Source organism: Passer montanus, unplaced genomic scaffold (assembly GCF_014805655.1).
Source record: "Passer montanus isolate IOZ18808 unplaced genomic scaffold, ASM1480565v1 scaffold31, whole genome shotgun sequence".
NCBI classification, from domain to species: domain Eukaryota; kingdom Metazoa; phylum Chordata; class Aves; order Passeriformes; family Passeridae; genus Passer; species Passer montanus.
In genome coordinates, this window is record NW_024367819.1 from 10,989,796 (window position 1) to 11,010,488 (window position 20,693).

The window sequence follows — 20,693 nt, forward strand, 5'->3', positions numbered from 1 at the left end:
GTACTAGTTAGGCATCGCTGCACCTAGTAGGTTTATCTCCCTCAGACTGGACACAGTTTTGCTTAGTTTCTATTTGCAAAGGTGTTGGCTATGCTGAAACATTAGTCTTGCCTTTGAAAGAAAATGCTTAAATTCTCACTCCTCATTGTTGATCATATAGTTAACTACTTGACAGCAAAGTAGCGCTGGTCTGCCCTGTCAGCAAGGCCCTGCCAGTACAAGTCATCCAAGCTCATACTTCCAAGCCCATGGAGCTCACCTGGTGTATAACAGCCATGGATCCGGCTTAGTTTTCACATGCTGTGAACACCACTAAACATATTCATAGAAACCTTTGCTTTGCCATAGAGTTTCCTCATGACCTTGAAAAAAAGAATTTAGAACTTTCTTATGTTTAAAATTATGAGAATGAAAATCTCTCTTGCCTCTTCTGTTATTTTCTTGCTTGAATGTGAATTACAGCAGAACAAGTTTTATTATACAGTAGTGCATTGTATCATGATTAAGGTCTCTGCTGGAGCATTAAATATTACAATTCTACATAATTTTCATTTAAGCAATTTTTCTTGCTCTTCAGTTGCCTTCCATGCTGCTCCTCTGTTTATGTGTGTGCATAGGTGCTTCATTTCATATTGCACAGACAGGTAATACTAAATTTCATACTAATTTGAGTGTGTGTGTCTGTGTGTGTGCCACCCGAACACAGAATCAACAACAGAAGTTGTGTGTATTATCTAAGACTAATTTATTGAACAGGTGTTGGGAGGGAGGAGAGCGGTCTTTCTGCAAAGAGGCACTTTTAATTGTGACTCAAATATATTCTTACTTTACAAAGCCTTGGTAGAATTTTATTGGTTTGACATATTCTTTGCAAATGAAAGTTTCAAATGTATATGGAAGTTACCATAACTAGCAGCAGTGTGTGTTCCTATTTGAAATGGATCAGGTTTCGAATTATCTTAGCCATATATATTACATTTTAGTGAAGTACAGAAATTTTCATGGCATGAGTTTAGGAAGCCAGTTTGTTCTGTTCTCCCCTTCTTCCTAAGCTCTTGAAAAAAAAACACCTTCCCTCCATTTGTCCTGGGTCTGACATTTGGCAGAATGTGTAGACTCGCTCTAATTCTGGCATCTCCTTTGGTTTTCGGAATGACCAGCACTGCCCATGCTGCACCAGGGGTCTCCAGGAGGACAGGCTGCTTTAGACACGTGGTCCTGGAGCTCTGACTGATCATATATTTTGATTCTTATGTGCATTAAATCTATATCAAAATAACCTTGAAGTATCTCTATTAGAAGATGACAGGTGTCATCCTCTAATCATCCTCAGGTGTCCCCTCCTTGAAAGTTCACAGGCTGCTATTAATGCTCTGAAAGGTGCTTTGCAGTCTGCTTGGCCTGTGATTTCTGCAAGTACCATTATTCTAAAAGCATGAGTTAGGGAACATCCAAATAAGTATATCTATAATATACTAAAAACATAGGTTATAAGTGCCCAAGTGCCGATAATTATTCACTGTATCTCCTTGCTTTCATTCTTTTTGGGAAAGGAGATTTGAGTCCTTCTCAATTCACTGAACTGCTTTGAAGTCAATAGTTTATATGAACGTGTGCACAGGTGCACACAGCAGTTTCCAGCAGTATGACATCAGAGTTTTGGGTTGGAGCTGCATGTGCAACATCTTTATTCTTAAAACTTGTAGGGAATGTTTAGGTTTTGGATAGTTTAGAAAAGTCTATCAAAATGCAGAGGAAAAAAAAAAGAGCAAAAATGCAGATGGTCAGCAGCATTCCATGCCTAAATTAGCAGCTCAATCTATGTAATAACTATAGGGCAAAAAGTCATGCAGCAAGGGATTCCCCACAACTGTGAAGTGACACAGCGTATTGGATGGAGAAAAAGAAACAATTTAAACTTTATTAAGGCATTCAGTTTGCTACATATTGGGTAAATCTTAAAAAAAATGCTACTGATTGAAAAGAGATGAGATGAAGAAACTCTGTATTACCCCAGTCCTATCAATTTCAGTCAATGGCTAGACTGTATTAGAAACATGGACATTTTCAAGAACCTGAATCCGTCATTAAAAAAAAAAAAGGCAATTATTTTTCTAGATTTCTACTGGGATTTAATAAGGCTCTTTGATTTCTGCTGTGAAAAAAACCCACCCCTCTGAGAGATGCAAACTTACAGCAGCTGTTCAAAGTCACCAAAGTGGTTGCAGTATTTTTGATCAGCCTTGAATATACCTCAGAATGTTAGGGACAGCCAAGATGTCAGGAGCAGCTTTTTTATCCATGTTCTGTTGGAGTTCAGGAGATACTTGGGTGAATTCATACAACATGCACTACTGTAATAAAAGCTATAGTATTCATGAGGAGAAAGTAAATCCCTCACCAGAGTGGAATTCCTGAAGTGAATGTGCAGCTGGGATTACTTGGGGTGCCTGTCTGAGAGAATGTGGTGCTGTGCACCTTTCTGGTCAGGTCTGCTCTCTGTGCTTGAACAGGCAGCATGAAGTGGTGCTGCTGCACAGCAGATGGGGTCCTGCAGCTGTCCCAGAAATCAGGAGTTAAGGGCAAGAAAGGAAGCAAAGTAAAGCTGACTGGAGCAGAAGGAGATAGAAAGACTAGAGGTGAAGACAGAAGGATAAATGGAATGAGAACTTGGAGATCTTTGCTTACTGTAATTTTATTTTATCAACTTTAAAATTTATTAAAAGGTAAGAAAATTGCTTACAGATTGTACTTGCATGTACCTGGCAGGTGAGGAACTTAGAAAGAAGTAAAAAGAAAGAAAGGTAGTGTGCTAAGGGTGATGCTGAGTGCTGCAGCACATAAAGACTTGAGAGTGGGTACATTTGAGAAAACTTGTTTAGATGTGATGTGCTCATGCCATGATAGCTGGAGGAAGAGACAGTGCTTTTAAGTTTCATTTATATTGCATGACCTCTTTTGAAATCTTTTTGGTGCCTTGGGCCTGGTTTCCTTAATGTGCAGACTTGCACATTTCTGCATGGGAATCTTGCAGATTCTTTCATTTCCTTACTTTCCTATTTTTTTTTAATCACTCCCTATTACTCTCTACTGCAGTACGGCCAAGGTGCTCTCTTCTCCTAAGTCGTATGCTTAAATGCCCTGTATAGTCTTCCTACAATCCTTTCACACAGCTCACATACGGAATCTGAACACAGGGCAGGACTGTACCTTAAGGGAGAAAAATAAATGTGGTGAGGGTTGAAGCTTTTCTTAAAATCTTTGTCTAAACACTAAGCAAATTAACAAGAAGCAAAGCCATAGGTGTTCTGTCTGTGATGGGAGTCAAATATGTTCAGATATGGCCATGCAGGCTGGCCCTCTCCTTTAGACTTTTTTTCTCACTTTTTAAATAGCCTGGAAGTGGAATCTTTCTTTTAACCAGAAACCTGTGTTAGAATTGATCTTTTAAAAGCAATGTCATCTGCAGGAAGAACCCACAACGATTAGTTATTGGGGAAAAATAAGTGACTGAGTGCAGCTTTTAGGAGTTCCACTTTGAACAGAAGTGAAAACTAATGAGGGGAAGTACCAAAAAGCAATGTTTTTCTTCCTGCCTTCCATTATAGCTGCCATTTCATCCTGTTTTAAGAGTTTTCCCCTTTCTGGCTTGTCAACATCTGTATTCAGTCATTACTTGACAACATGATTATTTTATTTTCATTATTAAGAATGAATATGCCATAATTAGCTGAAATATCAGACTCATAATTACAGGTACAGAGGTGTTTCATTTGATAAGACTTTGTGCTCAGAGGAGAAAAATTACCTAATGTGCCAAGAAGGCTTAAAATCTGAAATTTAAACTTATCAATCAGATTATTTAACCATGATAAGGGTATTTTGACTTAGTTTCAGTATCCTTTGACAGTTCTGGTGTTTGCAGCACTAGCCAAAGATGAAGATGTATTTAACCATGGTTTTTATTGCTGGCATTTTGAAGAGATATTTGAAGGAGATCTGTTTGTGTGATTCCCTCATGGAATTTCATGTTTGCAACTGTATTATTTTGCCTTGCTGCTGGTTGTTTTTACCCGGAGCAGTGTTCCTAATACAGCAGAAATCAGCTGACTGTCATGCTTGAGGAAAGAGACTCCTTGATGTATTTTATTCCTTGTTGTAATGTGCCTGAAATGACACATATTCTGTATGAAAGTTTCCATTCCCAAGTGTTTTTGTCTATTTTGAAGCATTTACATGGTCTTATTCACAGTATTGTGGTCAAGATTTCTCTTAAAAACTGTTGGAGTTTTGGTTTTGGTTTTTGGTTTGGAGTGTTTTGGTGATTTACAGAACAGGAGTTCTGACCAATTTTCTCTCCTCTCTTGAAAACCTATCCACAGCTTTTGTTCCACAAAGATTCCTTACAGAACTCATTTTTTATGCATGTCAATACATGGATTTCAATTGCACATGCATAAATTATATATAGACTTGGAATAAAGAATCAGAAAATAAATTACTAATCCAGTAATTGTTGTAGACTTTACAAGTACATATTGTGCTATTAATCGTTATGGGATCAAGTGCAAAGGGAGTAATTGCAAATTAAACCCTACAGCAAGACAGGAATGAGTGTTGCCTTGCAAAAGGGAGTGAATTGGAAGATCTGCTGGTTTCTTCCACTTGGGCTGATATTCCCCCTTTGCTGGGACCTCGGTTCTTCTGCAGGAAGCATCTCCTTTCCACATCTCTGAATCTCATGTTTTGCAGCATTCCCATCTACTCTGTAATTAAGAGCTTCTCATTTTAATTTAGTTTTGTTTCCTAGGAGGTTCTTGAAAATAATAACTTCTACTAGACACAAACTTCTTAATTCTTCTTTACACGTCTTCTTTGTATGCAGCAGGTGAGCAGTGATCATTTTTATCACCAGAGAGTAGAAGAATATCCCCAAGACAAATTGAGTAGCTATCACTGTAATAATACACCAAGTGTTTAATTGTTAGTTGTAGGACATTCTGGAGTAATAACTTCATTAGAAAAGTAAAATTTAATTTTTAGTTTTAACACTTTTTTATTATTTTATTACTCTTTTTCTAGTGCACTAATCTGAGTTTTAAAAAAATCAGTTCAAAATGCCTTGGGAATCATTTACAGTTTCATAATGCTTTGGTTTTGCCTAGGAAAAAACAAACATAGCTTTCAGATTAACATAAAAGCACCAGCTGTTTTCCTCCAGAACTTTTATTTCCATAATAATTGCCTTTGGAGGTAATTTTACAAAAAGAAGCATATAATATGTGGAAATATTTAAGAATAGGTTTACAATAATTCTATTACTGTAAATACAAAGACTGGTTTTCATGCCTCAGTAACTGCTCCAGAGGTCTTACATGTTAGGGAAAAAAAGGGGAAAAAAGTTCTAGGAAGCAGCCCAGCTTCCTAGTGCCAACTTGGCCATCTTGGGGGCCATTTCTGGAATCCAGTTTTATTTTTCTCAGAGTTTTCTGGGCTATTAATTTAATGAAAGTCCTGATCCAATTTCTTACTTTTCCCTGAGCATCTTTGCAGGAGCTTGATGGCTACTTCTGTGAACAAGAATCCCAGTAATATTGGTAATGCTTGCCTCCTCTTGTGCTTAGTGTCTTGACTTAGTGGTTGGGCATTTAAATAGTTCAGCCCCTTGCTGGGAATATCTTGTCTCTCCTTAGAAGAGCAGAAATCTTTGCAATCTGCATTACATTAATTTTGACTTCTTAGACTGTGAGTTTTCATTGGCTAAAACCAGAGGGCTGTACATGAGCCCTGGTGTTTTTTGAAGGTGTCTGTATCCTGCTGTGTGACTGCGATCAACTGTTGAATCTTCCTGGCCAAAATAGCCCACCCTGTGATGTTAGTGTTGGTGGCTGAATATGTAGACTCAATCTATTGATATCCCTTAACAAGCTGCAGTGGGAATGTTGAAGGGAACATTGAGCTTATCATCCTCACTCTGTGTTTCTTTCACTAGCCCCTGGCCCGGCTGGCATATGTCCAGGAAGCCAGAGATCTGTCGGCTCCAAGGGGGTTTTGCTCTCTCCTGGGCTCTGCCCAATTTCTCACACCTGTAGTGGAAAGAAAGAGCCTGCACTACCAGCATCATAGGAGAAGAGCACTGCTCTATCAAATGGTGCTCTTGGCTGTGCAGCACCTGAGAAAATAAATGCTGTTTAAGACTCTAAAAGTGAAGAAATTGGGCCATGTTATGTAGAAGATTTTTTTTGGGATAGTGTGTGTCCTTTTATGTGTGCCCCTGTGAGCAGCATAAAATTTCTGTGCTGCTGCATTTCTCTTGGATGAAAGGATTTGTATAACCCACAGAGGGAATCCTTCCATTTAACAAGATGGTTCTCATATCTTTCCTGATTCATGTCTTTCGCTTTAAACCATCTGTCCTTCCATCTCAGCAAAAAGGTGATTCCTTAAAATAATTTTGCCGGTCACCCTACCTGCTTTCTTCCTTTTTTCTTCCTGCTTGAAATCACACTGATTTGTTTTTTTCCAACACCAATGGCTTCCTAATCTCCTGCATTTGCAATGAATCACCCTTCCATCTTCTGATTTCCCACTCTTCCTTCTCCAAAGCATCCCTGTTAGCTAGATTTTGATTAATGAGATGTGTGAGAGTGATGCAAATGGAAGTAAGAGGAAATTAACCTCAGGTAGTGATGGATTTTCATGTTGCAACTTAATATATTTAGATTTGCATAATACCTGGTTGTATTTCCTAAAAACTGGCTTTAGACATGGTCCTAAGTGGAGTGTGTGAATTCTCCTCAGGAATGGAGTCTCAAATTTTCAGCTCTGACTTGTTGACAGTTTCTGATCACCAGAATAACTAATATTTTATGCACCCCTTCCTATCCTGAGTATTTCTTCTCATCCAAAGGGTGTTGTTTTAGCATCTCACTCAGTATTCTGTGCAAGACCTTGATGAGATAAGGAAGTGATCCAAGGAGCCCATGTGAGAAATGGGGCTGAAATGTGAGGAGGATACCTGTGTGCTGGTGCAGGGCTCAACCTGCAGACCAGACTAGTGAGCAGCTGTGGCAGCACCTGTCTGCAGGATGTACAAGGACTTGTCCCCAGAGGTGCCTCTTCCCTTCCCTCTGTATATGGAGTCCGTGAGTGGCTGGCTTGGACCAGATCCCTCATTTCTAGGTGGCAAAGCTGGGTGCCTGTGCCCAGAACTGTGTCTGGCCAGAAGCAGTGTGCTGGAACAGGGATTGATGCCAAACTTTTCCCAGACTGCATCCTGGCCAGCCATGGGATGGCCATCCCTGCTTGAACAGGGATGCTGGAACAGGGACTGATGCCAAACTTTTCCCAGACTGCATCCTGGCCAGCCATGGGATGGCCATCCCTGCTTGAGGTACCAGGGGCAGGAAGAGCGCGCTCTCGCAGAGACATTTTCCTGTGATTTTAAATTCAGCTTCCTCCATGGGTACCAAATGCAGTCTTTCCAAAGCAAGCTGTGTCAGGGCTGTGTTTCATAACCACCAAGAGAAAATCATTAAAGGGGATAAAAAGCTGGAATTATTGACTGAGTAGCATGGAGGGCAAAGCATAACCTCTCTTTTGCTCCTAAAAATACTGTGATTTTTCTCAGTTGTGGAGTAACCTAGGTGCATCTTAAAGCTAGCTGATAAGGAATTTTTTCCTTAGGAAAACTTAACAACTCTGTTTTTTACATGTATATTCACATAGCAATAGTATGACATTAAAACAGTGAGCAATTACAATTGTATATTTTGTAAATTTTCACACCTATAGAATTAATACGTTAAGACTGTTACTAAACAGGTTCTTCATTCTGGTCTGGTTCCCATGCATTACCCCTGTTTTTCACAAGGACAGCATTTTATTTCAGTCAGTGAAGCTAACAATGCACAGCAAAGGATGTTGTTAGAATTAATTTTATTTTTAAATGATGCATTACATGCTGACAGTTGTAGTTCATTCTCTGGCACAGATCCCTGACACTTCTATTCCTGTAAGAAGGGGTACTATTTTTCTGGTTTTAGGAGGAAGATTATTGGAAGCATTCTAAATGAGAAAGGTAGAAGAGGGAAAGAAGGCAGTCAGTCTTCTGTATATATTGAATATCCTTTGTGGAACTGTTTGGATTTTTTAAATGTTTTAAATAACAGTTGTGCTGGTACTGGTTTTGGCTGGGTACTTACCTTTTTAACTCAAAGGAAATGGATAAAATAACCACAAAACCACAGACACAATCAAGAAAATGCCACAGGGCCAAAGTCTTCAAGTGAAAAGCCGAGCAGTTCAAATGTGACAGACCACTTATTTCTGTTACTGCAGAAACTTTATTGCCTTTAAGAGTCTTAACCTCTGTTTCCTTTTTCTGCAGCTGTCAGCTTTGCTCACAGCTTGTCTGTATGAGAGGGTTACACAGGTGTCTGAGATCCCAAACTGCAGCTCCTTCAGTGATGACACTTTTTTCTCGTTGGTGTGTATCACTTCAGCAGCAGATTACCTAGAGAAAGGCATGTTAGGGACATCTGTACACCTACAACCAAAACAGATCAACTCTAGTGAAGAGTGGCTAGAAATCTGTCTGTGGATGCAAGCCCCTAAGATAATAATTAAAACAAAAAATAAAACCCCAAAGGAGCAGTAATTATGGCACACAACACGAAATAACAACAAAAAGTCAAACCGAGTCTTTCTTAAATACCTGAACTTGCAAGGGGATTGTGTAATTGGGAGAGTTGTCACTGTCTGCTGTGACAGTCTGTTAGGACATGAATGATGCTTTATTTATGATTTTGGTATAAATCATTCTCAGTAAGAAAGATAACCTCTGGCTTAACTGTATTCAGTGTGTTTATTTGAAAATGTGGTGAAAAAATGGCTGATGCTTGACTGATGATGTTTTGTTGGTTTGATTGAATAATTCTTGTAGTAGTAAGTAGCCACTGGCCGTCCTCATATATTGTATTCTCAATACCCAGTGATTTATAGTGACTGGAAAAATACACTGATTTAGATTCTGCTTCATTGCTAAAGCAGAACTATACTGTATTTTGATACCACTTGAGCTTTTGATTTAGTTGAAATCTTTAGGGATTTTCCCCAAATAATTCTCTAAATCTTATCCTTCATTAGTATCCTGCATTTGGCCTGTGTTTCAGGACATATAAAATGACTGTATGTGCATTTTTGCCTAAGTTGCTGACCACTTCTCAGCAACCTAACTAGCCTAACTGATAGACACTACAGCCCACCAGTTCTGCAGTGTTTTGGCTAATTAAAATGTGCTTTTTGTTACAGTGTTTGCAGCATATCACTGGGGCCTGTATCATATGTTTTTGGAAGAGCAGAATCCTTTTAAACTTGCATAACAGTTTTTAGGACAACCTGTTGAGGATCTTTCAACAAAGGCATTTCACATGGCTTGCTTAATCTGAAGAGTAAGCTGATGTTTCCCAGTGCAAAGAAGATGTCTTAGTGCTGAGCAAATCTTTCACCAGGCCCTCAGTTATCCTGCTAAGCCCAGCAGGGTCAATGGGATGAATAAACAGGATTACCCCTGTTAACCTCAACAGAAGGGTTTTTAAACTCCCATGCTACAAGTGCTGGGGCAGGTATTTTACTGCACTGCAGCCCACAGTGCAGTGGCCCATCCCTGCTGCCAGTCCTTGCAGTGCCTGGCAATGCTTCTGCAGTTTCTGTAATAGAGGGAAAAATTAGCAATGATTCAATTTGTTTTCTGAGACATGAGTGCCCTCTCTGGGCTTCAAAAGTAATTTCCAAGTAGCCAGTGCTACTCCCACACACTCCCTGGGCTCAGCTCCATTCTGCAAGCAGAATGCTGCACTGCAGCTCATGTCCCAGACCACACCACCCTCCTCTCTTCCAGGCTGGCTTTAGCCCAGGCTGGTTCCCAGGCCAGTCTGGGTGGTGCAGGGGGTAGCAGAGAGAGATCTAAGGGGGGTGTAGGCAGGCAGATTTCTGCAGGTGTGACTGGGCCCTGCAGGCAGGGACAAGGGTGAGCAGGGTAAGGAGTGCCAGTCCCCAAGAGTTCCTGTTTCTCCCACAGCATTCTCCTGGAGAAATGAGCTGCTCATGGCTTGCACTGGTTCATTGTTCACCTGGTAAAAAAAAAACAACTGGATGACCAGACCCAGCGTGTGGTGGTGCATGGAGCTACATCCAGCAGGCAGCTGGTCACTGCTGGTGTTCCCAGGGCTCAGCACTGGGGCCACACTTTGAATCTGTGTCCAGTTAGGGGTCCGTGACTACAAGGACATTGATGTGCTGGAGCATCAGAGAGGGGCAGTGGAGCTGATGTAGGGAGTGCATGTCCCATGAAGATCAGCTGAGGGAGCTGGGGTTGTTTAGCCTGGGGAAAAGGAGGCTAAGGGGAGACCTTATTGCTCCCTAAAACTACCTGGAAGGAGGTTGCAGCCAGGTGCTCGTCATGTCACCTAAGTAACAGGTGACAGGATGAGAAGAAATGGTCTCAAGTTGTGTCAGGAGATATTTAGATTGGATATTAAAACCAATTTCTTTATAGATATCTATATACCTATAGATATATAGATATAGACATATAGGTGGTCAGGCTGCCCAGGGAAGCAGTGGAGTCACCATGCCTGAAAGCATTAATAAGCATGTGGATGTGCTACTTGGGGACATGGTTTAGTGGTAGACCTGGCAGTGCTTGGTTAACATATGAACCCAATGAGCTTAGAGACATTTTACAACATAAATGTTTCTGTGATTCTTTGTTATCTCGAGTATCTGACATGATTTTTCTCCATACATTCAAGCCTGATGTTTTTAATTTCCTAATCATCTGGGTTGTGACAGACTTGCAAGAAAGCTGCCTAAAATCGATACGCAGCTTGCTGGCTTCTAAGTGTTTATGTAATTTTCTGTGAGATACCCACAATGTTCAGCTCATGTCTAATTGGTGCTGTTCCTGGGTGGAATACAATGTCTTTTTACAAGTAATGAAATCATTTTAAGTAGCGTATTTGAGTCTTTTTGTATTTTCTCTGATAAAGGAAGTTGTTTGATGCAGCATATTTTTATAGCAGTCAAGCCTCATGTTTAATTTGGCCCTTTTATGCTTCAAGGCTTTCTATTTGGCTCATGTGGTATTGGATTGTGTGGTGTTCGATGCTCCTTTGCTTCTTTGTATTCAGTACACAAAAAGCTGAAATGCTGCTCACTGGATACACCTGAAAATCTAAGGAGACAGCAGCAGTGGCAGGTTGCAGACTGTTCACTTCCTGCAAGCCATTTCTGTCTGCGCAAAACTGTGCAGCCCTTTATGGTAGTGGTACTATTGGCATTGTCAGTGGTTTTGGTAGTATTTGGCATTGTCATTCCAGGGATGTTAACATCACCAGCAAGTTCAAGGTGATGGAGAATCAGAGCTGGCAAGAAGCAGTGGTGAAAAGGATCAGTCCAATGGCTGTGGTGGCACTGTTTCATGTTCTGGGGGTCTTTTTGGACACTACTGCAATTTCCAGAGCTGGAGCCAGCACAAAACATTCATCAGAAGTGCTGTCACATGTGATAAATGAAAAAGTAAAACAACGGAACATGGTCGTAAACAGGGCTTGCGACTCTCATCAGCAGAACATTAAAACCCAACTCTTAAGTAGATTATAGCTGGTTTATCTTCTGGATTAAAGCCCATACACCCACACAGGCACACGCAGAACACAGCAAGTGCCAGAGTTTTGATACTCACTTTGTCACAGCAGTGACATGATTACATGGTCACCCTGTTTAGTTACGGAAGAGCTTTCTTGGGCTCTCTTCTATCTGTCCACTCACAGCAGACACTTTTATACACATCCTTCTAAATTAGTTGTCAAAATGTTATTTTAAATTGTTTCTTCCAATCTGTCATTTCCCTATGCATCTAACAAAATGTGTCCCTAAGAGAAGGAGGGATTTTATTATTGTTAAAATCACCAAAGCTCTGTCTAGCATGAAAAAAATTATGCTTTCATGGAGGGTAGCATATTACACCCACTGCTTTTTTCTTTCTTCCCATAGCAGGTAGGAAATATAACAAAGTGGATATACTTTTATTTTGCTTTTTCTTGTCATACATATATATATACACACATTTACAGGAATAAATACTGTTAGGATATCTGCCATGGTTCTCTGGTTGGCAGTATCTTAAAGCACTGATAAACTATGGAAATAGTACATGATTTTTCAGGGTCTCAAATTGCTTTTAAAATTGGATTTACCTGAATCCTTCTTCTGTTGAAAACTCTCTTTTGGGCTTGGTTCAGTTGTGTCCAGAGGTACTGAGGCAAGTAAAAGATTTTGATGTATTGGGAGAAGTCAGAATCATGACAGTAGCAGAGGTGCTGAACTTATTTTTGTGAGAGAATGAGAGTCTGCTGTAATCCTGGTCACAGACTCCTTTAGCCAGCTGCATTTTGTGCTTTATCTTCTGAGCTGACATTTCACAGGAGACAGATGTATTGTATATATACACACACACACCCACGTGAGAGGGAAACAAAATCAAGTCAGGGAGATACAGACCCCTTAGAAGAGATTAGAGATTGGAAGGACACAGAGTAGGTACCAATACCATCTCTGGGGAAAGTGAATTGATTTGAGAGGGATGAGGGAGATAACACCCGTGTCTCAGAAATCTTTCTGTTGCAGAGCTATGTGGCACAGCAGCCTTATTTTAATGTCTCACCATGCCACATTAGCACGTCTCAAAACCCATCTCAAATAGCTAAGCAGGTGAGGAGGACTTCGTGTTCCTGTGCACTGGGAGGCCTATGGTTTGGTCCTCAGTTGTTCTAGCTCCTCAGTGTAACTTCCAAAATGTCCTTGGCTTTGTATTGTGGCAATCACAGGTCATCTGTAGCAATAGACAGCTTGAAATTCAGGCAGGTGGTTGTCTACATTTTCCAGCTCAGTGTTTCATTACTCTCTCTGATATCTGCAAAGGAGAAAGTCTCGAAATATCAAAAAGAGGAAAGATCTGAAAGATGAGAGGGAAGGCTTTGCTTTCTCCAGCATGTTCCTGAAACTACTGAGAAACAAAACCACTTCTGCTGTAGATGAAAGACTGTCAAGTAGCATTTCTGGACAGTGAAACTTTTATGTAACACAGGCAGTGGCAAATTTTACTTGAGTGCAATGATGTATTTGTTTCTGTGAGATTTCTATCTGATGTAAAATTCATAAGTGTAATGAAAACATCAGCTCAACTTTTTCATCAGTGGTCACAACAGAAAGGTAAATGTCAGGAAGTAGGAGGAAAATAGGAAACAAACCAGGGAATATCACTGTGCTACTGTACCAGTCCCTGGTGTGTTTGTACAATTTGTGTGTTGTACACAGGTCTGATCCCCACAGTCCCAAAAAGAGGTAGCAGAACTGGGGGAGGTCTGGGGAGGTCAGCAGGGACAGTGGTGGTGCAGAGCTGGCCTCTTCAACCTGCAGGTGAGGTAATGGGATGGAAGGGAAGTATGATACAGGTCATGACAGCATGACAAAAGTGGGGATAGTTGTTACCGCCTCTTCCACTATCAGGATTTCGAAATACCAAGTTGAAGTAGTGGGTGGACAACAAAAGAAAATGGTTCTACCCTGTGCACAATAGCTATGGACCTCCTTGCAACCAAATTCTGTTTATCAGAATTCCGTTTCAGCAGGAGGCTGGAGAGGTTAATCATAAAGTAACCTTTTAACTCCATCCATTAACTCCACTAACTCAGCAAGGAGGAGCCATTGACCAAATATCTGATGCAGACAGTGCTGGAAGCTGGACATGTGTGCTTGCTCTGTCCCTGTATACTTCCCCATGCATCTCCTTCTGCCTCCTTCTGGTGCAGGTGGACCTGTGATCTCACCCAGCACTGCTCGTTCTTGCATATTGTCCTGGTTCTCAACACTTCCAGGGAAAAGTGTAGGACCTCTCTTTCCACATTGTAACCATTGGCACTGTCTCTGTGAAAAATGAAAAAAAGAGTAAATAAAACCAAGGGGGTAAGCTAAATACTGAGGTTATGTAATTTACATAAGTGCTCTAATACCACATGAATGATGCCAGAATGAATGATGCCACTGATGAATACCAGAAAACTGTCAGGGTAGATGGGACTGCCATCAGGTGCCTTGGAAGTGGCCTGTTTGACTGCTGCAAGGAGCTATTAGAGAGGCAGCTGTGAGGAAGTTTAGTACAAACCAGAGCCCAAAGCAATCTTACATCAAAGTGTTGTATTACAGAGAGGTTGTCACTGTAGTTTTAATTGGCAAAAATCCGCTGTGACTTATTCTCCAGGCAAACACATTAACTTGCAGTTGAACAGATTTCTTTGTCCATGATTCGGTTTAACACATGATGAAAACAGTTGATTAAATCATGATTTACCAAATTGCTGTGTCTCATATTTTGTAACTGATTCGAACATGTGCCCATACAAAAGCAAGGACAGGAGGAAGAGGAAACAGGAACAGCTCTGTGACATACAGCTGTGGTTTTGTGGAAGGAGGGGAGGAGTAGTTTCAGAGAGGCACTTCTGAGGTTGTCAAGGTTACAGGTACTTCTGTAGGTGAGTGGCTTGGGCATTCTCTGCTGAGAACTGGCATCAGCTGTTTCCGTCTGAGATTAAAAAATTGCATTTTAATTACATTGCTGCCTTTGTCATTGCTATGCCTTTGCTGAAGCATAGCATGTAAGTCATTGGAAACTTTCCACAGGACCAGTGAAATTTTTAAAGAAAAAAATTACAATAGCATTTACCCCAATAATATTTTGAAATTTCATTAGTTTTCAAGTGTTTCCCAGATGAGGGTCTCTTTATAATCGCCCAACGAATTAACCACCCAGATCTGCCTTCTTAATTCTTTAGATCCCAGTAAAAATGTTGCTTTTGGAAGCTAGGATTCACTGTTTCGGATGTAGGGAAGCCAAGAGCTGTATGCCAGTCTGGTGCTCAGTGAGAGAACTGAGGATTTGCGCTGAACTTGCTGCTTTGAGACATGGCTGCAATGGCAGCAACTGTGCCTTAGCCCTGGGAAAGAAATCTGTGCTGATACCAGCGTGGTACGGCTCGAGTGGAGTCTGACAGCACCAGTAGTATACTTTAGGAAAACAAACAACATCGTGGTAGATTTCAAGCTGCGTGCAGAATTGATACAATATGTCATAATGAATTTTCTGCCAGATTTAAGAGTGATGCAGCAAGATCTTCATCTGCTGTGAAGAAGTGCAGCACCACTAACTGCCTTAGTGCTATCTATATAAGTGTACACAGTTGGGGATGGGGCCAGGAGGTTTATACTGCACAGCAAACAAGCCAGCACTGCACTGAGCAAGTACCAGGTGCTGAAGTTGGGCAGAGTAGTAGTGTAGGCAAAAAGGAGCTCAGAAAGCAGGCAACCTCCTTTGTAAACCAAGGAGAATAAATTCACTGCTCCTGGAGCAGAAGAATCTAGTGAGAAAGCCCACCACTGCTGTGGGGTTAGAACAGCCCAAATTTACTTGGAAATGCTTTTCATGTGCTAAGTCAGGTAATTTTGCAAACTTAAAATCTCAAAAATGGCTTATCTTTTGAAAATCTTACTAAATGAATATTAACTGCCCAGTTTTAAGTAAAGCAGTACTTTCAGCGAGTGCCTTGCCACTGGGGCAGCTCATCCTCTCTGAATGTGGAGGACTTGCCTTTTCAAAGGGAGACTGAGGAAAACGCACTCTTTCACTTTTAAAACCAACCTTTGTGTGCCTGCCGTGCCTCCAGGCCTTCTCACTGTCTGTTCAAAATCTTCAGTTCCTCAGTTTCCCTACTGTCCTTTTAGACAGGCAGAGAATCCTCAGTGGCTTCTTCATAGTTGTCCCTTTAACTTGGACTTCATGATCCTTGTGAGTCTCTTCCAACTTGGAATATTCTGTGCTTGTGTGACAGGCAGGGACAGGGAAGGGCTGCTGGAGGCACAGGAGCAGCCAGAGCAGCCATTCACCAAGAATCCCACCAGTGCTGTCCCATGTCTACCCCATCACTGCAGGCTGGTCTCATCAGTCCAGCCACGTAAGTCTGTGTCCTGTGTCTGCTCCACAGAGGAAGAGGAAAGGGACAAGTATTCCCTGCTTGGTGGGAAAGGAACCTCAGGATACCAAGAGACAGGACAAGCTCATACAGCTTCAAAATTGAATGAGGGTTGGGGTGAAGCTCAGAGTTATTTTCCCTAGAAGTCTGAGACTTTGGAGAAATAATAAAAGAAGAGTTGTGGAATTATTTTACCTTGTTTGGACACTATATTCCACTGACATTTATGGGTATGATGTTGCAGTAATCCATTCAATTCAGCCTGCTCAGTCATGACCTTTTCTGTAACATTACCCACAATGTTGTGTGCAGTACTGCAGAGAAAAAGGTGAGGGCAAGGATGCCAGCTGACTGTTGTCAGCTTAAGTACGATATAAGATTTGCACTTACAGTAATGATGGGTGCAAATGCAGAACCAGAAAATGGGCAATTTTCTAAGGAAAAGGTCCATGGTACTAAAACAACATTTGTTGCTGCCATTTATTTTTTTCAGGTTCCCTTTTCATGTAGATGATTATTGTTTTTCTGTAGATTTACCAAAGCAATTACTTACCCCCATACAAAATAGTTTAACAGTTCATGTCTTACTTGTTGAATCTTTACATTAAATAACTTTCTAGTGTAATAGGGACTCATCACACATGACATTAAAGTGTTGCTAATTGTGACTGGAGGCATTTAAATTCTGAATCCAAGTGAATTATATTCACTTGGTATGTTGCACCATTTTTACTTCATTCCCCAGTAGGTTTTATAACCAAGTATAACCTATAACATTTGCTTTTCCAGAATAAAATAAATCCTGTACAGGGGATTGACATCACTTTTTTCCTATGGTGCCTTTTAAGTAGTGTTTAAATTTCAAGTAGTCTTGTAGGTTTCATACAAATTCTCCATGGAAAGTAGATTCTGCTTTTGATATTTTAACTCTTTATATGATATGGCTTTGTAAATCATGGGGCTGTTACGTCCAGCATGCAAAACATTCAAGTATCCTTACGTAATGCGCAGGTGAACTCATTTTGGGATAAAACTTTATTAATTGCATGAAGAATACTGTATTTTAGAGAAACAGAATTGTACAGATGAGCGTTCAAATATGTTCCACCAAGGACATAATGGTTAACTCTGCTTTACCTTGGTTGAAACCCAGGGCACCTCCCAGTGTGCAGTGGGGACCCAGGAGGATTGCTTGCACCCCGAAAGTCCTCCTTGCAGTGTTTCCAGCTCAGTAATACTTTGCATGTACAGATGGAGGGACTGAAAACACAGAAGTATCACAGTAGCATTAGGATAGTAAAGCAGGTGATTTTTAAATGAGACATGCTGTATTTTGCTGCTCTTTCTGCATCCAAATGGGCAGGAAGTTACCCAATGAAGAAGCCACATGTTGGAGATAATTGTCAACAGTCAGTTCCAAAAATAGGATAGGCTGCCCAGGGAACTGATGGAATCACTATCCATGGGAGAGTTCAAAGGGTATATGGATGTGGCACCTGGAGATGGGGTTTAGTGTGGAACACAGTGCTGCTGGCTTAACAGCTGGACTCAGTGACCTTAGAGGTCTTTTCCAGCTCTAATGATTCTACAGTCTGTGATTTTATGCAAACAAAGTATGGGCTTAAATATTAAGAGCATTAAGAAGGAGTACAACTTGGGGAAGCAAAATTTCTGCAGGTCATGCAGGTCTCATCTAGAGGTAACTCTCATGTGAGGAAAGGCTTTCTTTTGGCCAGTTTGGCATCTGGCTCTCAGGCTGCTGCGTGCACACAAAGATATAACCTGTTTCAATGAGGTAACTGTTAAAACTGATTTGTGAATTATTTGGTTTGTGCTTTAAAATGCACAGCCCAGGAGGTGGGCTACATTTCTGTAGAAGACAGAGCCATGCTCTTTGGTGCAGATCTTGGAGTAAACCCTCAGCAATGGAAGACTGAGGCCATCTGGGATATATTTATTTGTATGACAAACAGGTTGGCAGTCAATAAGTGTTTTGTGCATCCATAGCCTTTAAGAATTTCAGCAGTATCAGACCAGTGTATCCTGGCCCCTCCTACAAATGCCCTGATGACAGTGGTGCCAAAGTGCTGTGAGGTGGCCAGGCCGTGCCTTCAGTGTATCCTGGCCCCTCCTACAAATCCTGCCCTGATGACAGTGGTGCCAAAGTGCTGTGAGGTGGCCAGGCTGTGCCTGAGCTGCTGCTGTGTGCTCATTGAATGGAAGGGCCGGGTTCCACTGGGGGCATGACAGTGGATAGATGCATTGTTGGAGGGCTTAATGCTGCTCTGCATGTGCATTTTCAAGGCAAAAATAGACTTCTTTTTCGACACATAAAGTATGTCTAAAGAAATATAGATAATCCAGCCCTCACAGCCTTCTGGTTTTTGAAAGAAACAGATTGGTCTTCTGAACGTTGTGCTGGTGGGTTTTTCTCCTGCCTCATCCTTGGAAATGAAGTTATTTCAGGGTACTATGAAAAGAAGTGTTTGGAGACTTACTGACTTACATAAAATGGAATATTTCATTTTATACATGAAAAGTATCCTCATTCAGAAGAGGCTGAAGCTATTCCACTCTGCTGGAAATAGACTATTTTCTCATGAAAGGGAAGATAAACTAATGTGATACTATGATTACTACAGAAACTAAAATGCTTGCTTCCAGTAGGAGAAAAGTAATAAAATGTATAAGCAGCTGTCTAGCTAGCTTACAGTAGCACTGTTGAATTACCAACAGCTGGCATTTTCTCTAGCTTCAGTCCTTGTTCATCTGCACCATCAGGGTGTGCCCAGGTCTCTGTCATAGCTGTACATTGCACAGAAAGGTTTTGTTGCACCTTCCTGCACAGGGAGCAGTGTGGAAACCCAGGGCACCGGGAATATTTCTCTGTCTGCTCTGGAGTGCCCTCACCCCCAGGGGAGCAATGACTTTGACCCTCATTCATGGAGAAGTTTCCTAGAGTTCAAGATAAACTAGGATCCACAAAAGTGTGAAATAGATTGTAGAGAGTAGTGTAGGTGTGTCACTTAGGTGAGAAATTTAGGTTTTGGGATTTTTAGTGTGTTGTGGATGGAAGCAAGATGGAGGGCACAAGGTGTCATCCTGAGTTTCTTCTTCATGCTTCTTCTTCCTCCTTCACAGGTTTGGGTAGCATTCTGTAATTGGGCAGAAAAAGCCATATTGCGAACTTTTAGGGACCAGTTATTGGGTTAAAAGGAGTTCTTAATTAGATAGTGTAGTCTTAAAAGACCTTGTAACAAGAGATTGTTAGTCATTTTTGTGGTGCACTGAGCCTAGTGTAGACAGTGTGCAAATCTTAAGATAATAATAAACAAGAACCTGAAGACCAAAAAAATCCAGTGCATTTCTATTTCCTAACACAAAACCACTCCAAGAAGGTCTCACCCGACAGGGGAGCCCCCAGGGAGAACCCAGCCTGAGGCCCAGAAATCAAGAAATCGACAGAGCAGGGACAGTCCATACCAGAAACATCCAGCCACTTTGGTAGGCAGGCTCCTTGCGTTCTTTGCTGCTTTTATGCCAGTGACCCAGACTGAGGCCCAGAAATCAAGAAATCAACAGAGCAGGGACAGTCCATACCAGAAACTTCCAGTCCGTACCAGAAACTTCCTGGTAGGCAGGCTCCTTGCGTTCTTTGCTGCTTTTATGCCAGTGCACGATGCCCATGTTTGTGTAATGTGCCCAGCGTTGCTCACTTTGCAGCAGGTTTTCTGTGCCAAGGACTAGGAGTGTGCTAGGCTGGATTGCAGTGTGCTGTTGGTGTCACATAATGAACTCTCTCCTTCTTTCAGGCCCAAACTGCTTTGCAGAAACCCTTGTCATTCCAGCAGGCCGGGAGGTGAAAACTGATGAATGCACTATATGTCACTGTACTTACGAAGAGGGCACTTGGAGGATTGAACGGCAAGCCATGTGCACTAGACACGAATGCAAGCAAATATAGGAAATCTACAAATCTACAGACTTTTCGTGGTTTTTATAAAATATCCCACAGCAGTGAGCACCCAAGATGATCCAGGGAAGTCTGAATGAGAAGATTCTGGCAAGGAGCAAGGAATAAAATACTGATATTTTGTTTTTCAAAGTAACATAATACTGCAAGGCAAAGAAGTGCATATATTTAAAACATTTGGACATAAGAATACCTGTCTTAAATGTGTTATTTTCACAGTGAGTACACTTAAATACACAATAAAATATTCTATGTATTTCTATAATACCATTATAGAGCTTAAAAATAAATGTTTTATATAGACAATACACGTTGAAGTACTGTAGCATTGCCTCTCCTCTTGTGTACATGCGCCATGCTAAAACTATACATTTCTGTTCCAGTTTCACTATATGATGATTTTCTTGTGTGTTTTTTGGTTTTGTTTTGGGTTTGGGTTTTTTTGCTGTTGCTTATTTTGAATTTATTGGGGCAGACAGGAGATAGCACGTGACAAAACTTTGACATTCTCAGTTTTGGAAAAAAAAGGAGAAGAAAATAGGCTTTCAGAGAACATGTGTTCATTTATGAACATAAATAGGCTGTAATGTAGGGGTGAGTCATATCCATATCCATATCCATATCTTAGCTGA

The 20,693-nt window shown here is 41.1% G+C and overlaps 1 protein-coding gene across 1 annotated transcript in view; it reads left to right on the top strand.

The window, feature by feature from the left end:
• VWC2 (von Willebrand factor C domain containing 2) overlaps positions 1-20,386 on the top strand; it is a 55,179-nt gene extending 34,793 nt beyond the window's left edge. Inside the window, exon 4 of the mRNA XM_039714793.1 lies at positions 19,901-20,386. Within this exon, the coding sequence (XP_039570727.1) occupies positions 19,901-20,052 (152 nt within the window). The 3' untranslated portion in view covers positions 20,053-20,386. The remainder of the gene's footprint in view (positions 1-19,900) is intronic.
• The last annotated feature ends 307 nt before the right edge of the window (positions 20,387-20,693 follow it).